General features: G+C 35.3%; 1 protein-coding gene across 3 annotated transcripts in view; it reads right to left on the bottom strand.

The window, feature by feature from the left end:
- FER (FER tyrosine kinase) overlaps window positions 1-24,287 on the bottom strand; it is a 164,513-nt gene that overhangs the window by 14,432 nt on the left and 125,794 nt on the right. For 2 of the 3 annotated variants that reach the window (XM_054281976.1, XM_054281984.1), the window contains 2 exons: window positions 23,562-23,685; window positions 718-872 (listed from right to left, as the gene is read on the bottom strand). In XM_054281976.1, the coding sequence (XP_054137951.1) occupies window positions 718-872; window positions 23,562-23,685 (279 nt within the window). Of the gene's footprint in view, window positions 1-717; window positions 873-9,314; window positions 9,395-23,561; window positions 23,686-24,287 lie in introns of those variants that run through there. The other variant, XM_054281991.1, reaches the window with a different exon arrangement.

Consider the following 24,287-nt stretch of genomic DNA (forward strand, 5'->3'; position numbering starts at 1 on the left):
TTATTCTGTGTACTCAACTAAATAACTGCTTTAGAGAAGTACATTCAAAACATGCCATCATTTATTAAATGTGCTGCTTCTCCACAGCCCCCTTTACCTAGAAGAACTTATTTTTATAGTTTCATATAAGCAAAAAAAGGTAAGAGCAGCAGCTTCAGCTTCTATTCTGGAACCAAGTAGTCTGGACCACTTCCCTCAGTGATAAATAATGAATTTTTATCCCCAATATAAAAACCTAGTGATACACAAAAATGCAGGTAAAGTAAAACCGCAGTTAAAACCAGCTGAAAATAAAACAATGACTGTATCTTTCACCAATGCAATGAATTATCTAACACAGTGTTATAGTACATTAACATTTTCTACTGTTTTCAGTGAGGGGCTATAAATATGCAGAACTTGCCATTCATTTTGCTAACGATCACAATTTAGATGACTGATGAGGCTGTCTACAAGAATGAGTCAGCAACAGAGCCAAAGCACTCTGCTATTGCTGCATAATAGCAATTTTGATGTTGCTGCCCTATTGTTTTTCAGCAGCACAACTGCATTTTTTACATAAATCAGACTGAAATACTAAAATTATTTTAAACATCATTAATTTGAATGAGGGAAAAGAATTGTATGTACATACACTCGAATATTGCGGCTTTGGTGCTCTTTACTGCGCTTTGGATTTTTTATTGTTTTTTCCAGAAAATCCAGTTATACTCTTACCATAGTTCAGAGCTTCTGGAGCAGTCCACTTGATTGGAATCTGCTTTAGGCCTGATGATGAGTACACGCCATCATCCTCTTGCCGGGACATCCCAAAATCACTTATTTTCAAGATGTTGCTTTCACCTACCAAGCAGTTCCTTGCAGCCAGGTCTCTAAATTAGAAAAAAAAAAACCCCAAACCAACACATTTTTACAGGTCTGAAAGTAATTGGAAGTCATTTAAATTGACCAAGCCCCTCAGCCAAGACAGTCATACCTCTCAGAAGCTTATTTACAAAAGAGTAAAAAACACTTCACAGCAGTCGTGAGGAAATAGAAGTGAGGGAAGGGAGAAAAAAACCTCAGAAATAATCCTATGAAAAAGCAAGGGGAGAGGATGCTGGAGATGCTCAAAGAGCAGAGACACTCCTGCAGTCCACAGAGAAGAGGCACAGTGCAGCAGGGAAGGAGCGTGAGGCTGAAGGACAGGAGCTGTTATGGAGAGTTCAGAACCTCCATTTCCCATTCACCCCTCAGGGGAGGAAGTGAAGCATTTCACAATGAAGGAGTGCCTCAGAAGAAGGGAAAGGGAAAAAGTATTTCAGTTTTTGGCTTTTATTTCTCACCATGTAACTCTAATTTGCAATACATTAAATTCATGTTACCCAAGTTCATTCTGTTTTGCTAGGCTGGTAATTGGTAGATGATTTCCTTGCCTTTATCTTGACCTCCAAGCATTTCTGTCTTATTTTACTTTCCTATCCTGTAGAGCATGGGGAGTGAGAAAGCATCTGTGTGGGTGTCTGGCAGCCATGCAAAGTTAACCCACCACAACTGCCCTCCATTTACTCCTCCACAAAAATAAATCCCAGATTAATGAACTGGATCCTACGTAAAATGAAACAGAATTTGAAGAAGCATCCTGAAATGTGTTCAGGAAGTGTTTCAGTGAGAAATCTGAGAAACCGCTCCATCTTCCCTCTGCCTGTTAGAGTTTCTATCAAAAGTTAAAGCTACTCAGCATAGAAAAGAAATTTTGGCTCAGTGATGGATGAGAAGCTCAGAAAGTCAACTCCTTCCCTTCACCTCAATTTTTTTTATTTTTTAGATCAGAAGACATGCAGTAATACCTGATAAAAGACCTACTGTGAATTCTCTACATGTTAATAATATATTATCAACATACTATATGTATGTTACATTTCAGTGTTTCACAGTTTATTAGAATACAACATAATAAAATATATATTATTATTCCCATGGTAATGTAATAAAAAGGGAGAGACATGTCAAGCAAGAGGATTATTTCCATACCATTATGAACATCATGGACAAAATATTTTTTTAAACTAACCTTACTGTGGTTTTGCTTACCTAAATAGATAATATGCTCACAAATGGCTTACATGAATATTCCAGAAAAACTACATTAACTTTGATATTTTGAATTGGACCTGTAATATAGTTCTGAAGTGAATCCCTTGAGCACTTAATGCACATTCATTGGTTTTTGAAGGATGAATTTGGTGCATGCAAACTACACTGCTCTTGGAAGAAACTAACTCAGAATTCTGCCCATGATAGGCACGAAATTTGTTTTTCTAGCGACAGAATCTTCTTTCCAAAGAATTTGTTTCTACAGCTAATGCAGAAAGGTTTGAACCAGCGGCAAACAGCTTCCAGCATCACCCACGGTAATGACAAAGGACTGAACTACACTTAACCCAAACTAAAAGTCTTGAGCCATATTTAAGGATGCTGAAGCTCATACATCTGGTTTAATCAGCTCATCCATACTGATACTGGGTTATGTTATTCAATATGTAGACAGAGCCTAGGTACGACCCTAAATATCATAACTTGATTTAAGAATTTTAACATATTTGACTCACACAGCTTTTCTGCCACTAAGAACATTAATAGCTCTAGAGCTTGAGTAATAAAAATGAAGTTATTAGTTTGGTTCGAGAAGACAGATCACTACAAACAAATCTGAACTCACAGGCACCAGCTGAAGATGTGCACAAATGCATAAAACAGCTCAGTGTGCACTGTTTTACATAGCTTGATATTAGCATGCAGTATCATTACATACAGCTATATTGGTTAAAGCAAGCGAGCTGCAAAACAAAATCAAATTGTTATTGTTTATACTCAAGTGTGCAAAAAGTGTCACCAAGAACTTCAAGAATTCATGACTTAGGTTCCAATCATACTTCAGTAATAAGGTTTTTCATCATGTTACTCAATATAGTCTAGATTTTGCAACTGATGCACATAAGGAGTGGAAAAAGTAATGAGGTTGTATCTCAAAGAAAATTTATAGTTAATTGAAAGCGCAGTCATTCCCCTACCTGAAGTATGACCTAGCATTTAAAAATATTGAGTCAAGTTAAGAAAAATCTATATACTGAGCTGACTTAGGTTTATTCCTCATGCATAAGTCTGATTATTTGGGAAAGTGGATAGTAAATAATATGCACAGTATGGTGCTTATAAACAAAGACTACACTCAGTTTGCATAATTTTTGTCAGTTTTGTACATAGAGATATATATGAGTTTTCTTTTTCATTCAGAATCAACTAGAGAAAAAGCTTTTCATCCCTACTGAAAACTGACTAAAACACTTTCATGAAAATCAACTGGCATTCGTAGAAGTTCATAAAGATTGTGACACTCTGTTCAGGATATATGTAAATTAACACCTCAAAGAAGAAATCAAATGTTTGCATGTTTTGAGTCTCACAGTATTAATGCCTTTTTCCACTTTTAGCTAAAACTCTCCCATTTTTAATGCTATAATACTCTGTATTATTTTCAATACATAATTTCTGTTAATAAAGTCTTGTGCGCACTTCATATATTTATTTCTGACATAAGCAAATTTGCCTTCTATCATCCTGAGTATGATGTGCTCACTCTGCCACTTACTTAGAAAATACTTTAGATGTGATAATTTCATTCCTCAAGCATATATATGTCACAAAGTTATATTACCTTCTTAGTATTTCCACTGTCATTTTACATCTGCTTCATATCCTCAGTGATTTGTTGCTTAATTTTACGGAAAATTTTTATATGTATTTGCACACTTAAAAACATTTTTTAAAGAGTTACACTGAAAGCTGTGGGTACCTCAGCTTTTGGCGTTTTTTTTTTTACTATTATTCTGAGGGTTTGGTTAAGATTTTTCAGTATTTTTCAAATAAATTCTTCACTCCTCTTCATTATGTCTGACAGTTTCCTTAAAAAGGATGTTATTTTTCAGTCTAGACATAAGAGAAAAATACAGAAGATGCTTTCAGTCAACAAGATTTATTACAGAATTTATAGCCAGAATCTGGGAAAAAAATGGCAGCAGCAACTATTACTCCCATTACTTTAAAATAATAAATTATGACATTAATTTTCTTTCAGTTTCCATAATTATAATTAATTTCTATTTTCTACAGATAGGCGTTCTAGTATAATAATTTTAAGGGGTTTATAAAGACCCTTTACTTCTTAACCTTCCATTAGAAATCCACAGTGGAGTTCTACTCCATTTTTAAGATAAACAACATGAGTTGGGGGAAACATGAAAATATAAATACAGAGGTCTGATGACCAAAATTAACTATGAGATGTCAACATTAAAGATTTCATCAGTGTTAAGTTTTCTTAGTAAATCATGACTCTTTCTATATGGGCATTAAAAACCAAAACCAAATCAAACACACAAACAACAAATCCCCAAAAAATAATGACAACAAAACTCCAGCACACCAGCCCCCCAAACAAAAAAACTCCACAAAAATCAACTACAGTCTATTTGTCTTCTTGCCTCTGAAAAACCAGTGTATTCTGCTTGCTTTCTCTTCCTTCTCCCTAACGCTCTCTAAAGCCAACATCCTGAAGAAACACAGAGATAATTCTATGAAAATTGGTATCTCTGTTTAGGAATTTTTTTTTTCTCATAAAGCATTTGCTACTTAAAGCAGTAATTTCATAAAATCAGTATTTATCTTTAACACAGAAAGCAAGAAAATATTCTTTATTTACATTGTGAAAGTTCTACAAATTGGGCACATATTACACTGAACTGCCACAGAGTAAGCTCCTTAGTAAAAGAGAAGCTGACTCTCACTATTTAATATCAAGATTATATAAGCTTCTAGTACTGCTAGAAACAAAGTTTCTTCCCCCCAGCTAATAACAAGTAAAAACTAGCATGGAATTTGGTAATTTCCTTTTTAAGCATTGCTCTGCAGTTCCTGTAAGTACAAACAGGACATCTCCTAGGGATGTCAATATGGCTCAAATCTGCTGAAACTTTAAGAGAGAGGTCATAGGACTTTGGCTAAAAATTCAACAGCCAGTTCAAGGAGGAAGTAGAGCTCTGCGCTGGGAGCTGTTACCACCTGGATTCACATCTGTCAGTAAAGACATAAACCTACTAAAGCCTTCTCTAAGGACATTCTTACACTCCCTCCCCTCTTCCCCTCCACATCCCACAGGATCTGCAGAGAAAGTACTACCTAGCATTGCAATGGAATTCCATGAGTTAAAGCAAATCAAAACTAGAGATCAAACTCCTCATTACTAAATCAGCAGCACAGACTGCCTCACTGAACTAATTAGCCATTTTATATTCCATCCCTGGATTATGCAGTTAAAATACTATAAGGTGATAAAAGCAAGTAATTAATTAGTGAACAGGATCGGTTTATCTCCTCTGCACATTAAATTCAATGAAAATGGCCTATTACCTAAATTTAAAAAAAGGGGTGGGAAGTGAAACTACAAGATAAATTGCTGGTTTTTTTGTGAACCGTAAGATACCTCACCTTCATACACCTGATGTAATTTCCAATAATGTCTAAATCAAAATACAGTCATGCCTAAATCTATTTCAGAACTTTCTTGATATGCTAATTTTGCTGTACGTGGAGGGTACAACAAATAACACGTGCCTAGTAACAGACTGGGAAAATATTAGAGGGTTAGAAGAACATCCTTTCATGAATTCTGTGTTTTCTTCCCCCTTTTAACTTCGATTTAATTATTTCTTTACATTATTTTAGTTATTATGAAAATACTGGAGCCATATTAACTACAATGCTAATAACTGCTCTCAGCTCCTCATATAAAATGCAAGTCCATCTTCATCTCCACAGATGAACGGTGCTGGCAAACCAGAGAAACTCCAAGTTGGATACAGTGGCTACAGTAGTGATTTCTCAATAATGTCAGGTGCTCGGCTTGCCATCCAGTTTCGGATATTGCTCAGTTTCTCTCAACTATAAATAAAATAAGCAACTTCACCCACCTCACAGCATTGGTGGACGTCAATTACTCTTTATAAAGCACTTCGCACTTAAGCAAAAGACTTAAAAATTTTGCGAAAGGAATTCAAAAGGAGGAAAAGTAACAAAACAACCCCCAAAAAATTGTATTCAGTAGCTGAACAAAACTGTCAACTTATTTACTGTCTCCCACCCAGATATGACTCAAGGGACTGTACAGATCTACTGACACATTAGAAAACTTTTATCTTTGAGGTTTTTTTGGTAGGCTACTGCTACCAAAAATGTGCCCTCCATTTTCCTAGCAGGGCAAGTTTTCTGTACCAGCAATTTTAAGAAAGATAAGGGAATAGTAGACAATGAGCACTTTCTGAGGAGAATCAAAGCAGTAGACTATGAAGACGGAAATGAAGCAATAAATTGTTGCATCATCTATTCCTCCCCACTTTTTCCTATTTTGAAGGTTGTCTTCACAATGCCTGCTCCTGGAACAGAAACATTCCTATCAGTACCATCTAAATGGTTTTTATCTGCATTGTTTCTCAACTGTTTTAGAACTTAATAGTTATTGCCTGTATTCTTCTGAACAGTTATTTTGATGAAAATGACATCACAGTCATTTTGGTCTTTAACAGTCCTCTATGCATTGATATCACTGCAGATTTTTATAACCAATTTTTTCCTGTGCACTGCTGATTATATGTAATATGCTGAACAAAATATCCTTTTCTTTACTTTGTGCTATATCTTGAAACAAAGATTTGCAATCCAATTTCTTTTGTGTGCCCATTTTAGTGAAAAATGAAGTGTCTGGACAGTAATCAGAGAGGAAGACAGGCAACTTCATGGAGATCCTACAATATTAGAGGGACTGGAAAATTAAATATACAGTCTAGAAATCCTTAATGACAGAACAGACATGGGAATAAACATCTCTGCTGGGTTCCATGCAACCATTCCTAAGCTATTGGATATCAAGAGAAGCATTACAGGACATAACGACAAATATGGGTACATTTAGGAAATGTGTAAGGCTTGTAACAGTCCTGGAAATTCTCTTTGATATTAACTGAATTACAGGGGAAACTAAGTCTCCAAAAATTAATTATCCAAGATGTACCAGAACACAAGTTTACATTTTGTGCTTGATAAAACTACAGTGGACTTAAATTACAATCACAATGCCATCCATTTCCATAACCAGTTATATAAGTATATTGTATTATTCATAGGAAGAAAAATACCATTTTCAAGCAAAAATTTACACTGTATCATTCACATAAGCAACTAAAATGAAACACAACAGTAGAGCACAACATTTTGCTAACAGGAACATTTTTAATATAATATCATGGCTTTATTCAACGTATGTGATAACACAAGTCTTGTTACAATGAGTGTCCTTGCCCTTTTAGACCAGAAGGATCACTCACTTTAGTTCTTAATTCTGAATCTAGTTTTGAATTAATCTCTTCCTTATTCTACTAATTCTACAATAATTCTATTATTATATCTTATTATATAATATAATGTAAAAATGTAATTGATATCTCTGCACAGAAGCATTAAATACTGGTTTAACTTGTTTATAAAACTGTAATCATCCGAAGAGGCAGACCAGATATGGTCACGGGTCACATTCCCTTGCCCATAAGGTATCAGTGATAGAAAAGGCTGCAGGTTGGATTAAAAGAAAATGTCTAAAGCAGAGTAGCTTCTATCACTGATTTTTCTGATGATTAAGGTTTTTAGAAAATAAACTTTTCATTCTATTAAATAAAGACATTTTCTAGTGTTAATATCACAATATATTAAGTTCAAATTACTAATAATGCAAAGCAGAGCATGTGGAATTGAAAAACACTGCAAGTGCGCAAGAAATCAAGAAATTCAAAAGCATGATTATAATATGAGTCACTTTTTTCCCACCTTTTTTCACTAGAATGAAATAAAATAGCACAATAATACAGTATTTGCAGGGCCTTTGAAGTCCTAATGAAACAGGAAATATTTCCAAGTCTTCTCAGGGTACATTTAACTACTTGTCACAGGTGAATATCAAAGTTCATCTGAGACAGGTAGCGACTCTATTGCTTTTTCAATAGCCAGAACTAATAATGTGGTATGCAACAGTAGCTGTAGTTTAAGTTATCTCTCCATGCATTTCCATCACTTAACTTTATTTTTGTTCCTACAACAAAGAGGCATCATTTAAGATTTTAAAAGTAACAGACAAGCATGATTTTTCAGTAGATAAAGTATTTTACAGGAAATCGATCCTGAAACACTTTGCTAATGAAGGTTAAAAAAAGGTAAAGGTAATAATCAGGCTACAAAGAAATGAAGCATCCAGCATAATTAAGGTACAAGACACTACATATTCATGAAAATAATACGCAAGGAATAAGAGAGAAACCAAATACATTAGGTCTAATTAGAAATGAGGAGGAAAAGACAGAACAAAGAATTAGCAAAATCAAGCATTGCTAGACGAGAGGACTGTGCTGCAGTCCTAACCTGAGTGGCTAGAAAGCAAAAATAAAATGTCCTGCATTTTTAAGAGACACTCACAAAGAAAGCCAATAGCAAAGGGAGGAAAGTCAGCCATATTTTAAGGTAATTATTCATCTGGGGACGTTCCTTATTTAGGGAGAAAAGAATTTAGATGAATGGCACAGGTAACTTATGCCAGCTAAGCATTCTTAATAATGGAAACCATTGACAAAGATGTACAGTAATAACCCACTAATTCATAATTTTCCAGTCAGAGAAAAAAAATTCTAATTTGTATTTTACAATATTTCTCTACCTTTAATCAAGGATTACCAACAAATACTTGAAATATTTCAGTATATTAAAAATAGCCCGTTTTGTAACTATAATAAAAAAGGATGAATGAAAATAAAGATGAGGAATAATTTACTAATTGTCTTAGACAGCTAAGTAAGATCCACAGTTAGCTTAGAGAAATACAGAAGAAATTTCAGGTGACTAACACATTGCAGAGAAGTACATATATAGAAATTGAGAGGAATAAAATTACCTATTAACTTCCTGTAAATCAACAAGACAGTAAATAAACTGAACTTCTCTCCTGGTTTTTGTCTCTATTACTTAAAATCCACAATAGTTTTCCCACTCAAAAATAAAACTTTTATGTGAAAGAAAATATTCTGCACTTTTTTCATCACAAGAAAAAGAAATAAGTGATGGAATTTTCATGGAATTATAGTGGGATATTCAAAGCGGGAGATGCTGAAGAAAAAAAGGAGATGACAGTGCTGATTAAGGATCATGATTACATCTCATATTGATAGCTGGAGACAGGATAGGATGTCCACAGCTTTTGGGAACTGGATGAACTCACACGTCACAAGCATATTCACCATGGTAGAATTTCACAGCTGGGCTGAGTAGAGGAAAAGATGTTAGTAAGTCCAGGGGCTCCAAGTTCATCACGTACTGAACTCTATCCTTTTTCTTCTATTAAAACCTTATGCTATCTGATAGCAAAAGTCATTTGCTTGTTACAAGAATGTCCCTGCCCTGGAAAATCCAGAGTTCTGTATTTAGAAATAGCCCCTCTGCCTCTGGTTGCTCTCTGCGGAAGCATGTTCACTCCTGTATAGGGTTGACTCCCTACAGATCTGAAAGTTCCTTGTCCTGCCAGGATTCAAAGTTTGTTGGAGGTGCAGAAAACACTTTCCTGTACTTTATGTAAGACAGGAAGAGAAAACTATTAGAAAACTATTGCAAAGCTATGGATTTACTGCAACTGGCTATTATTCTGAAATATTTCTGCAGAAAAAACTATTCTGCCATTATACTTTAGGAAGACAGGATCCTCTTTGCCATTTAATGTTACATTCATTTCAGCATTTGTTGTGGGCAAAGGTTATAAAATAACTGAAGTCCAGCTAGTCAACTGATAAACATTTAAAATTTTCCTGCTTAAAAAATCATGGGTAAGAAATATCTTAGAAGGTGATATAATATAGGGCAACGAATTAGAGATGCCTGTTTTAATTTAGCAGCTTTGTGCATGATCTGAGGGAAAAATCAAACAGGAATTTAATTACATTTCCAGATAATATCAAATTAAGAGCAGCTGCAAGCAACAGTAAGGGCAAATAAATAAAAAGAAGGAAAGGAGAGAAGGAGAAAGAGGGGGAGAGAGGGACAAAACATATCTGTTGGGATAAGGATTAGACATAGCCTGTAAAACAGGAACTACTATATTTTAAAAAATTAAGTCTAAATACAAACATTCAGTAAAAAACAAATACTACTAGGCAATCATATAGAAAAAAAGAGAGCCTAAAAAGATATGGATTCCAATTAAATAAGAGCAAAGGATTTAAATTGAGCATTGGAAAAATAAAAGCTCATTATCTATTAGATTGTGAGAAACCTGTCTAGGAAAAGTAAGAAATTCTATTTTATTAATGAAGTTGCCTAATAAACCAAAAAAAGTTTGACAGGTGTACAGACCAGTGTCTGTTTCAAAGGGATGGATTAAGTAAATGAACCCAACCTTTTACTGACTTTCAGTAAACATTAGAATTGTCAGATGCCCTGGAATCTATTGTTAGTATCAGGCATAAGTAAGTACACAACTAAAGTAAGTACACAACAAAAAGGTAGTGGTCAAAGAGGGAGAGACCCAAAGAATGATTAATTTCCTGGCCTAGTGCATTTGTTCATTTTATCATATGAAAAGGTGACTTTTTCAACCAATCACATAATTGGAGAAACAACAAAATTCCAAATGCAATGACACAAATTACTAATTTCTGTACAGAAAAGGGTTACAGGTGTTGCCAGTCGAGTACAGGTAGATTCCCATGAAGTTAGAAAGACACAGCTGCTGCTGAGTCTCCTCAGATTTCCATCAGGCAGCTTCAGGTACTTATCTGTGGTTAGAGGTAGTTTCACATGTCAAATGTGGCCCCACACTGTGTGTACCAAACCTATCACACAAATTTTGGCTTCCTCAACTGCAGGCTTCTTTAGGGAGTACCAATTTGCCCCTTCTCCTAACCCAGGCTGGTGTGAGCAGCCCATCAGTGGCACTTCAGAGCCCAGCTCCAGGTTCAGACATCTGCAAGGGGCTTGGAACATCAGCAGAGGTGAAATGTGCGATTTAAAAGAATAGGTTAAAACCATCAGAGAAAAATACTGGCCCACTGTCAAATCTAAGAGATTACCAAACTCTGTATAAGTTACTGTAAAATACTCCCCAAAAGGGAACTGAAGCACTTAAATTTAACAGCTCCTTGATAGTTAAAAGAAGCAGAAACTGCCTGCTTAAGGTTTTTATATTTGACATAGAAAAATCTTCCATGACTTTTACAGTCTTATTTCTAAGAGTTCTGTCTACTTGACTCTATCTGAAGGTCATAATGCTCTCTTGTGGTTAGAGAGATGCTTATTGACTTACAAAACTAAAAACAACTGGTTTCAATTTACAACATAAGTCCAGCTGTGTTATAGAAGATTAACAATAGATACAGAAGTTTAATAACTCCTTTGAAATAAATATCTATTAAAAAACAATGAGGGTACATATATATATTTGTAACCACAAAACTAATATTTTATACTTGAGTTCTGCCAAAAAAAGACAATAGCAGCATGGGAGACCCTGTCACCTCAATTTTGCCCTTCATTTGGGATACTCAGAATTTTCATGACGAGGGAGTGGGATTTTGCATGACCGTGAAGAAAAGTAAGAAACTAGTCCAGATAATCTCATACAAGAGAACATGGTCTGCAAAGGTGGGCAGGAAGGGTGGCTTCCTGGAAGCAGATGAGAAGTCAGAGAGGTCTAAGATACCAAGCAGAAAGGACAGTCAATTAATTTGTTAGTGGATAGGCCTGGAGATGCTTATTACCAACTAACTACTAAGATGCAATATTTGAAGCAGTAAAGTTCAAACTCTTTCTTCTGAGCACATGCAGGCTAACTATCTTACTGATCTCCAAAATCAAAATTATTCCAAAGCAGAAACGTTTCAAATCAGGTATTTTTACTTACAGCATCCTAACTCCTACATATAGTTTGAGGTTTCTTTTAAAAGTGGGGCTTGGCCCTTATTCCACTCATCTATTCTTATTTCCCAGCAGCCAGGACACTTGATGAAGTATCTGACATCCATCATTGCCAGGAGCTTTTAATGTCTGGCTTGAATGACTCAGCTGAAATCTGTGAGCCTTTAAATACAGCAACATTGACTGAAAAATTCTCACAGTTCCATGTACCCTGATGGTCTCCATCTACCTTCCAAACCAGTTAACATGCCAGTATGCTCTCCCTTGCTGTTTACTACCTTGCATAAGGATTTTGAAATAGCCTTTGACAAAGAGTAACTCCTTATTTGAATCAAAACTCACAGTGATAAAATACTGTTTCCTAAAAGTGTATCCATGCACTACAGTTCTGCAGAACAAGGAGGAAAGAGGCTGAGAACAACAGAGCAATGGCAAAAAAAGAACAAAACATGCACTAAGCTTTCTGTGTGTTTTATTTTACTCATCCTCAGCAAGTGTAATTTCTTTCAGTTTAAATTTGATCACAACATTTTTTGTGAGCAGTACCTACTGGAACTGAATTTACCTTTGAACCTAGCTTAACAGGGATAAATTTCTCTTACCTTTATAAGAAAAACGTCCTGATTTTACAAAAAGATCTAGAAAACAGCCCTCTCTACATGATTTGATGTGTAGACCTATATGCCATGAAGTTTTCCAGTTCCATAAACTTTAAAACCAAGTTATTTCATGAATACACACTAAAACCCATCACACATCCTTCTTTCATCTGTTTTTCACTACATACACAGCCAGATAACAATGCTGAATATGATACATCAGTGATAAAACTACAGCACCATAAAGGTTGCAGGCACTTCTGAAAAACCTCCTGAGGCAGTGATAAAAACCACGTAAAGTATATTATCATTAGTGCTATCTGGAAAAATAGTGGATTAATATTTTGTCAAATCTGCAAAATAGGAGTAACCCAGTAAGCATATATATACATATTTGTGTGTATGTATATTTACAAAACACAGAAAAGAGAAATCACTTTTTCCTCTGGAAAACAATTTGGGAATTAATTGTTTGTTACCACATACAGCCTAAAAATTTCTTATTAAAAGAAATTTGTTACCACTTGGAGACAACTGTGGTATATTCCTCTTTGGAATGTCAAGAATTAGTATCAGGAAGCCAAGAAAATATTGAAGTGATACATAATATCTTAGTGCATTGTATCTTAGATATACATATTTTTCCTTTTCAAAAACAATGATTAGAATTTTCTGCTGTAGGTAAGAAACCAGGAAAAGATCTACACCCCAAAGAAAACAAAGTGGTGCATGAAAGCATGTTTTAGCCTCCCTATACAAACACTGACACACGCTGTGGTCAATGACTTGTGCTCAAAGAGCACCCTAAACCTCATTTTTAAAGCAACTGATGTAGTACTCTGCCTTCTCCCCCTTCTCCTCTTCCCTCAATCTTCTGCTTTTGTCTTATCTTATCATCTAATTCATTGTTCATCATCTACTAATACCTCCTTTGCCCACTGCACAAATTGTATACTGCAGCCCATCTCTCTTAGAAAGTAATTACATTTCACTCACTGCTCACCACTGTACCAGGATTATGAGACTAGAGAAAATATTATTTACACTATCCAGAAGAGCTATGTGACTTTATGGTCAGCACTACAGCTTCCACTAAAACAAACAGCATGTTATTTTTATCTTAGTTTCAACAGCCTGTAACTTTCATTTTTTTCCTTTTTGCTTTTTAATTAGAGAGAGCATGTAGCTTTCATGCAGTGAGTAGATTTATTATACTAAAAATACTATTCAAATTATTTTACTGAGTAATATTTGTAGACGCCTAATATTTATCAACAAGAAAGTGATATTGCAGTAAATAAAAACAAATGCAGTACAATAATGTTACACTTAAAATGTTACTGTTTGTTAAACAGAATGAGAGAGTCTAAGAAAATTTGCTTTAACTTCTTTCAGCCTTATTTTCTTTATTCCTAGCAAAGGTTACTAATTTTTTAGGAGGGAGCTTTCTGTATCAGGGATATCTCATGAGAAATAGACTAATTCAACTCCAATGGCAAGAAATAAATATTTTTCATACTATGCAATTTCTGTGACAAAAAAAAATAAAAATCTAAATCTCTCTGACATTTCCTACAGATTGTTTACTTAAACTTATTCTGATATAAGCCTTTTTATAATTAGCTTGCAATACTTAATGTTTCTCCGCACTGTCTATAAAATACTGACTATTAAATAGTTACTAAACTCTAATAACTTCATTTTGGTTTACACAGAACAACTGCCCCCTTAGAATAACATAGATGCTCTTCTAAAGGACAAGATCATGTAGTTATATTCATCACATACATTTTGTTACAGTATCTGGAAATATTTTGAGCTTTGTGTTGGTTTTTTGGATTCTCTGATGATTCCTGGAATCCAAACAGGAATTCAGCCTGGCAGAAAGAGCCGACCATTATCTGAGATTTCAGGGAACAGATTCATTGCTATTCACTTACACCTGTAAGAGCAGAAATATCAACTAATAAGTAATACAACCTTACCTATGCAATATGTACTTTACCTATGCAATAAGAACAAAAATATTTACTTCTTAACAAATTTTCTTTTTGCATATTTTTTCTCTCACTCACAATCTTACCCACTTGTACAGTAAACTCTAGAAAGGCAGGAGTAATGTAAAGGAAAGCTGTGAAATCTCAGAAGGAAAAGCCCTGGACTAACAGAAGGTAAAAGAACCTCAAAAAGTTTAAGGTTTAGGGTCACTTTCTTACAAAATAGTATCCTTAAAATGGCACATTTCTGTCCCTTTATATTTGCACACAACATACGATCCTTAGCAAGGATTTTTCATGTTTTTCTTTGTGAGACTAAGACCTCAAACCATAAATAAGTTATGCATAAATGCTCAATGTTCTTTAAAAATGCAAGAGTCAGCTGACCAGAATGAAGAATCTGCCTTCTAATGGTAAATATCCAACCCCTAATTGCTAACTGACAGGTGAAATGTACCAAACAGAAAGAAAAACTATAAGACATTAGAAATTTCTAGCTATTCTGAAAAGTAATGGATTTTCAGCTTCCCTTGTATTAGCAGCTACCAGTGAATTCTATCACCGCATATATCTGTACTAATACAGCTTACTGACAATATTGACACGATATTTTTTAAATACTTAGGTCTACAAAATAATTCTGCAATAACATGCCAACCAATTTAATTATTACTATCTTTAGTTTAACACTATATGACATTTTAAATCACCATCCTAGAAAAACTGGAATATTGAAAGCTCAGAGGACTGGATATTTTCCCCATTTTATGGAGAACACATGGAAGGTGATACTTAAGCACATACTGAATAGGGATCACTAGGCAAAATTCACAATAAAATGAAAATATCTGCCTTACTGAATATTTTAACACACACTTCAAAACACTGATATTAAGAACTATGCTTAACTGATCATACTGGGTTATCCCTGATGCCATTCAGTTGATATATAGGCAGTGCTATCTTCAGACATAAAATGGAAGCTAAAGGAAATGTCAATTAGGCAAAAATGAAGATGAAACATTGTAACAGCCTTTTCAAAAGAAAATACAAACATAGAAAGAAAAAGGTAATTTCCCTTTATTTATTTAATATGAAGAAACCTCAATTTGCCATTTGAAGCTCAGGAACAGCATAATCTAATATCCTATACTAAACTGGCCTCTGGGAAAATAAATTATTAGTATTAGCCTCAGAATGACCACAGTTGAACAAGAACTTTGTTTTCCACCAGTATGAATAGATAACTTATATTTTAATATTTTAAGAGAAGAGTAGTAAGTGGTAGAACTAAGTAGTACTGGAAAATCCCCATGGCAAATAAAATCTGTCCTAACAGCAGCTGAATAAACTATCATGTTATTCCTAAAGAAGAAAAAAGCAAGCACCAGAGCATCCAGTTCTACCATTAATGTAACAATTATTAAGTTAATGTAATACTTCGTGTATTTGTGTAGTCTACTGCATACTTATTTAATACAGTAACATGAAAAAGCCACAATTAAAATATGGTTTTCCTGCACATTGTGACCACTAACTCCTCTGGTAACAGCACTACCTTGAGCATACATCAGGAATATATAAAGATGGCATGGTCTTACGGAGACAGAATGACGTGGGGATTTACAGTAAACAAAAATGTATGCAGACCTTTCTTATACCACACTTTGGCCATCCAAACCCACACACCTGTTACTCTAATTACAAGCCTTGTGCAGCTATAGCAAAGCTCAATCTGTGATGCCTAGTTTGCTTTTAATATAGCCTGGGGTGAATTTCAAATGAAGCCCACAAGGGAAAGCAGTAGCAACCAGCAGAACAATTGCACAGCGTCCACAAGGAAAAAACTGTATTTCTCTTTCTTTTAAATTCTTTTGTTACCAACCATGTCAAAATTGAATAGCTTAGAGAAACAGATAATAGATTAGAAGAAAGTTCAATTTTTATTCAGAAGCAACTCTTCACCATAGCTCACAGGCACTTCCATTACAATATACTTCGAATTCAATACTCACTCTAATTTATTATAATGAGTTTAAAGTATACAATATTCATGGACTTAGATACTCATGTTTCCTGGGGTTTTTTTCCCCTTTAATGCTTTCAGATTAGATTAATACAGGCTCACTAAAGAAAAACATAATCACTCTGCTCAAGATCTCAGAAAACCAGAAATACTAATCCAGAACTGATCCACATTAAATTGCAAATGTACTTCTCTAGGATCAAACCACACTTACCAATGTAACAGCAGGAAAAAAAAGAGGCGGGAATCTCTTAAAAATCTATTCTTAAAAGCTGAAACCTGGTATATAATACTCTAAAAACTATTCCTAAATGGCAAGCTTAGTGAAATCCAGCAATATTCAGCTGCCTCTCCTGGATGACAGCAGATGGAGAGCCCTGTATTAGTTATTTTAGGGCTGGAAACACCTCATTTTGAATTAAAACTTAGACAAACAATTTCCTGGTGCATTTGAAGGCACCGACACATTTGTCTTTGCCAGTATTATGGTCTGAAATGCAGTTTTAATAGCCACTAATGAAAGAAGGATCATGGCAGACCAAATGTCCCAGCAGCACCCATGGAGTGCTGGCATTAATGTGCAGAGAGGTGAGCAGCACCACTGTTCTGGAAACAGTGCCTTCCTCTATTTGTTTAGCAACAGCTGAGAGTCCCAAGAGCAGCTCTCTGAACTCAGTTTTTTCTGGAAAGAGTTAGTAGACATATCCTTATTTACCCACCACAGAACTACGAGAAGGAGGGTTTTTGTAATCTTGCAAATGGCTCTTTCATTAGTACACTTATGACCAATAGAATTAATAAAAAACAATAATGTGTATAAAACTGGCAATGCTTTAATTGCACAGCATATTTATAATCTAATAAAGTCAGTGGAAATACTCATTTTGGTGAAAAACCCTCACCAGTTAAAAGGCAACAGAGAAAGGCATGCCCATATTAAGAAATAAAAGCTCAACACATGGTAATGTGTCAATCAAGTTCAAAGTTTGATTAAAAATTATTTTATCGACATAGTAGAGTAAATTTTAGTAGATTTTTTTAAAACTAACAATATATGTTATATAAAGTGGCCTGCAGAAAGTAACAGCTCTTCATCAAAGTTTCCATTTGTTTCTCTCTTTTAACAGAATAGAAACATCTCCAACATTTATATTGAAAAAAATTATTTCAAACATCATTTTATATAAAACAGAAACATCTTCTTATAAAAAAGGACCAAAACTATGATTATTCACTACATTTACAGAGTGTTTCAACTGTAGCACTGACTATAATTCTCTCAAACACTTATTCATTGAAGGTATTACCAACACAGTAGTACATACTTTTTCATTCAGTTATAAATAAATTTTCTATGAAAGAAAACTATAGAAATGGAATCTCAGATCATTGTTTTATACATGTAATTCGGAAGGAATCATAAAAAGACAATTAATAATGGCAAATTAATCCTTGCAATAAACCTCAGAGAGTTGAGGTGCTTTACCACCTAAATGTTGTCTTTCTTTGTAAGTCATACACTAGCAGATAAAATTACAGAAACTGCAATAAAGGTCTCAGGCATTGTAACTGGCCAGGAGGAAATACAATATTCAGAGAAACAAGTGCCCAAGCTGCTGCAGAACAGAACCAAAGCTGTTATTCCAGGGAGCACAGGGTTGTGTGGAGCCTCCCAAGGGCACACACAGAGAAGTGTTGAGCTACTGTCTTTCATGGGATTTAAGTAGAGAAATCAAGCAGACAGGTTGTTCCTCCTTCTTAGGAAGAAGACCTGCTCCATTTTGGAGCTAAACTGTCACTCTCCTGCTCCCAGGAGGCTCCAATCCCTCCTAAAACACAGAGAATTGAGCAGCACCTTTGCTGAACTGAAAAGGATCACTTTTCATCCTTTTCACTGTAACTGAACTGTTGTTCCAAGCAGAAACAGAAGATTCATAGGAAATAAAAGACCTACTTAACTATTAATTATAGCTCTTAAGTTCATGGTTATGAAAGTGTTCTGACACTCTTTTTCCAAAATTCTATACATTGGCAGTTACCAGACTTGAGAGGAAAAACGTTCTCATAGCAGAGCAGATCGGCTAAACTAGATTAGTATCAGGGAAGCAAGTACGTTCCTAGCAATTAATATGTAATTAAATTAAATTATACAATCTAATGAAAACTCTAGAAATCCTGAATTACTATTCACAGAGTATCCACAGAGTCAAGATTTCATAACATGAAAGTAAGCCAGATTTAACATAACACAGGTGTTTTCACAGCTATATAACCAAAGCAAACAGAAGAAATAGCAATATGACTAAAAATGGAAAAACCAAACCAGAAAACATGATCTTCTTGCCAACCAGCACATCTTTAATTCAGAATACAGGAGACCTCCAGGAGATAATTTCATTGACTGAAAGGAAAATTTGACATTGAATGCAGGGACCTTGGTCCCTGTTTCCTCACATTCATAGTGCATCTGTTGCAAAAAAGTCAACCTGATCTTGTAGAAGACATCCTTGCACATCCAGTAAAATCCAACAGAAACTGCAGCTTCCCTCCTACAGCCCCCAAGACAGCTTTGAAAACTGAACATAAATTATGGACAAATGAATTCATCACATGCAAATCAAGTACTGGAAAAGAAGGCCACTCCCAAACGCCTATTAAGCCAACTCAAATTATCACATCTCCATCCTTATCTTCTGTTTCTAATTAACAGAAAAATTGAACTATCTAAACAATAGCATATGGTAAAAATGAAAGCAAGAAATAATTCTTCAACCTCATGTTAATTAAATGGAGATGAAATGACTACATTCTTCCGTGCATGTTCAACTACTCTTTTCATTTTTTTAATAACATCTTTTCATGCAGCTTTTTTTCCCCCTGAAAGTGAAGCCATTTCTGTTCTTTAAAGAGAGAGCAAAGAACAAGTGATATCTGGATGCTAGATCAAATAATAATTCAATAATCACTTACAAGCCAATGTAAGCATTTTCACCTACTGATATAGTTAACACATTAAAAAATGGAAAACAAACAGCACATTAGTTGTGGCGCAGTCCCAACTACTTAAAGGGTAAGTTAAAGTGTAATTCAGACAATAATTTCCAAAATCCAACACAAACTGGGGTAGAATTTTAAAATATAAAGGCTAAGTGTAGCTACTGCAGTTACAACTAAAGAGTAGCATCAAAAATAATGCAAATAAAGTGATGAGTAGCCCTAATTTCTCTTAGCAGGTAGCCAATTATGCATGGTACTAAATTAATCACCTAAAATACTACAAATATTTATGTGGAATTCTGAAAAAAATCCTTAAATCAAAGAACTTAAATTGAATACTACAAAAAGATAACAGCATGAAGCAAACCAATTTCACTTTACTGCAATCTATGTAACAGAAACTATTTCTAACTATACATTACTGATCTTTAAGCAGTAGTAATCAAGGCCTAAGGACCTTTAAACAAACAAAAAGATTAAGGTTTTTTTAACCACTGCTTAGTCCATTGCCTCTAGTTAATTTTTCTCACCTCTTTTCTTACCTGAGAACCATTTTCAGTAGATGAACTTTCTGACAAAAAAAGAACAAGTTTAATGTCCTTTCAGAAAACCACTATTTTTTTTACAGAGTGCTAAAGCTTCTTACTGCTATGAATTAAATTGTTCCATTCCCACTTACCTGCTGTCAACATTAAACTTACACAAGACCAATCTGTCCTACCTGACTTAAACTGGAGGCAGCAAAGACTCCCAAATTTCTTGTACAGACCATGCAGCCAGATGGCTGCACTTCCAGTGCTTGGGAAATTCCAATGGGCTTCTGAGTTAGAACACCCAAGAACTTGCTCGTGGAGCATAACACAGCTTGATTTTTCCCTGTTTTTCTGGGCTCCTGCAGCAGACAGGGGTTCTGGACTGATGCACCTCCAGTCACTCCCCAGAGTGTCCACAAATCTTGGATCAGCGCTCAAAGAGGTGACAGACCTAGCAAAATTCTATGTATGCCAAGCCTACCAAATTACAGTTTAGCCATTGATCAAATACATTTTAGAACTTCATGAGATTCTTTCCCAGAGTAAGCATTTGTAATCAACCTGTGTTAGCAACTAAAAATAAAACCAACCAACACAAGTTCGTTATTATTACTGCAAAAATCACTAAACTTTGTTGGTTGTTTGCTGATTCAGAAATTTTCATTATGTTTACCTATTAAATTTAGAAAAATTAACTCATAAATAAAGTAAGCAGATACTATAGCTAACCACATAAAACAATAAAGAATGTTGTATACGGAAGAAAATAAGACTGGTAAACTGTTGTGGTGGCTTGTTCCGCTTCCCTCTGTTTTATATAATGGTTCTGCCCTGGTTCTCCTCCCCTCCCTGTTTCTGTCAGTCTTCCCAGCTCCTCCCCAGTTGCCCTGACAACAAATGTATCCTTTCCTGAACCCCTCCCCAGTTTCCTTAGAAACCAATGTATCTTCTTCCAAGCCCCACCCCAGTGCCCTGCCAGTCACTCTTCAGCCCCACCTCTTTCTCTGGAACATTCTAGCTAGGGCGTTGAGTGATTGGTTCAGGGGCCGGGGCCCCTTCCTCAGTTTGTTACAATTGGTGTTTCTTTTATGTCAATCTCTTGTACCCCACTCCCTCCTGTCACCCTACTGGTCCAAAGAACGACTCCTCCCCTGGATTCCCTTCCCTTTATAAATTCATGTAATCCCTCCCTCCTCCTATTAGGTTGCTGGCCTCCCTAGCTTCACAATTGAAGCGGACTTGCTGTAACTGAGGAACGCCCTCGTATTCCTGTGGGCAGAAGCTTTAAGGCGGCCACGTCCTTGTTCAAGGCCGCCATGCTACTATAACGTGGGGTGCTGACCGTAGGCGCTGTCCGTGGCATCGAGGCGGGGACAGTGCCCCTTTGGCTGCAAGCGCGCTGCCGTGCTTGCGTCTTCAGCCACGCCGCTTCAGTAAACTAATACTGAAAATGCATATTTTGGTTTATAAACCTGTGTGTTTCAAAAAATCAGGAAGTTCTCCTGAACGCATAGTTTGCTTGTTTCGTTACATTAAAACTATTTTTATTTAGAATAGGTTTCCTAAAAATTTTGGCTTTTCCTTTAGGAAAGTGCTAGCTCTCTGTGATAATCTTCTCTGACAATCTGTGGTAATCAACAAATTTCATTAATACTTTAGAAGTTTAAAAGTAAACAAGGGGATAGAAGTTCTTTTCTCTTTGTGTTACAGTAGGTGTAACCCAGACTCTGTGCATTGGCACGTCTATGGCACTAACAAAACATGTCAGATTTCATCTTTTTCCTCCTGACTTGGGAACTCTATGACACATTTGTATTCAGATTTTCAGCTGAAAATTATGAAAAACTGAAATCTTCATATAGTAAGACAATACTCCACATATCTTCTGTCAGAAACACATTCTCTAGATCACTATTAGCTTTGTAAACAAATTTTAGGAATAGCAGTTCCTATTCACCAACTAGCAGAGCAAATTTCTAGAGCTACAGTGAAGCCACAATGTCATCTACAGAGAACATTCTTTTTCGTACATCTGTGCAGGAATACCCTTTCCCTAGTGCTAAAAAAAATAAATATAAAACTACGTATAATTTAGGCAGCACGCTACCATTTAATGAATAAATATTGAAAATTTTTTTTCAATAATTGCAATAACGAACTTCAGTTATCCAGCTGCTATTTTTATCTTTGCTTTAATTAACTAAGAACAGAATAGCTTAAACAGGCACTTCAGATTTAACATTGATCTGACTGTTATTAAGCACAGGAGCATTTATGAGGCTAGCAGAAATCACTAATGCTGTTATTTGCTCTGATTTTTATGCCATTATATCCTTGACAAACAGAGCCAGGCTAAAACACATTTTGTCATGACAGAATGCTTACAATCCCTTTCTTGGATTTCCCTAAGGGAGTATTACATAGTTTTAGATCATGAGTTCAGGTTTTTTTCTCTCAGTGTTTTTTATAGATCATGAGCTTGCAGAATTGTTTTGATTAACTCAATGTGCAGGATTGCAACTGACCCATTCACTGCTGATGAAAATCTAAGAGAAATGCCACTCAGGTCTCTGGTAAGAGCATTCACCAGAAAGGTGTTAAATCCCAAATGAACTGATAATGTAAATGAGATGTCACACGTTTCACAAAGTGTAAGACATCAAGATCAGAAATGAAAACTTGTTCTCCATAATTTTTCTGTGAAATTGATCATCATTATGTTTACATCTCGTATATCAGCCACAGCATTAAGTACATTGTGCTATTCTGAAAGAACAAAACAGGTGGAAACTAATTCCATCCTCTTTGATACAAACGGAGTATAAAGAGCAATGGCAGAGTCAAACTGGAGAAGAAACAAGAAAAAGGAATGGTATGAACAGAAATAAGAAACTCAAACAGCATAATGCTCCATAATCTTCCATACTTCTGAGAGAGCAGTTCAGCAAATTAATATTTTAAAATACAGAATTTTAGTTCTTAATACTTAAGGTATTAATTTAATACTGTAAGTTCTCTGTTGGCCCAGCAAGTATCTGTAAATTTCAGACACGACATAAGCCTCACAGATTGCTTCTTACTATGATTCATTCTCACTGTATGAATCAGGCTCCTTATAATGCATATGATTATGGTGAAAAATAATTTTTAACTTACACTAATAGCACCAAACTATAGACATCAAATAACGTAGCACTTGTTACCCAACTGAATATTTTTGAGTTAGACAAGTAATAATGACCAGTTAATCAGAAAAAGTATGTATTTTTAAATCGTAAGGTTCACTTCTGTGATAGTAAACACCATACACCTTTAAACACCTTGCAATTCTACTGAGCAAAGGTACAATAGTGAGAAAAAAAATCTTCCTTACCTATGTATACAATTTTTAGATTCAAGATATGCCATACCAGAGGCAGCATCTAATGAAAATTTCACCAACTGTTTGGTTTTCAGCTCATCCTTCTTTTTTCTTAGGAATGACAGGAAATCACCTCCTAGAAAATCAGACAGATGGACAGTGAGACAGACTGACAGAACATACACATTCATTTCTCATTAGGCATGCAAGACCAAACAAAATACAGGTTATTAGCTGTTTTCCTTATCCCAAATTTGAGGCTAGTCCAAGAACAAGGAAAGAACTCATCTTTCAAAAATACATTTCCCCTTAAATAGTAGGTGCTTGAAAGTGAAAATTGCACAGCATGCTTTTGATACATCTAGTCTTCACTAGTGAACATTAAATACAGACTCCCAAACTGCTGACAAAAACAACTGATAATCTGTGATGCACATTCTTCTCTAATCACAGAATTACTAATTGTGAATAAAGAGGTCAGGTCCTGTTAGCTACATGAAAGTAATTACATTTTAACTGATCATTTGCAGTGATTCTTCTCTAATTCTACACAGATGTGTTGGAGGAGTAACAAAGTGTTTTTCTTCTGGGGCAGTGTTAACTGGACATTTCACCAGGGCAGTGGAAGGTGAACAGTTATTACTCTGCCCTCAGAGGAGCAAAGCCACTGTCCTCTCATCTGAGAAGTGGAAGGGGTCAGGGTGGAGAGTTTCCAAAAAGAAAACTGTGTTAGCAAAA

This window comes from Melozone crissalis, unplaced genomic scaffold (assembly GCF_028551555.1).
Source record: "Melozone crissalis strain CALT ecotype California unplaced genomic scaffold, PUWL_Pcris_2 ptg000005l_1, whole genome shotgun sequence".
In the NCBI taxonomy this organism is placed as follows: Eukaryota; Metazoa; Chordata; class Aves; order Passeriformes; family Passerellidae; genus Melozone; species Melozone crissalis.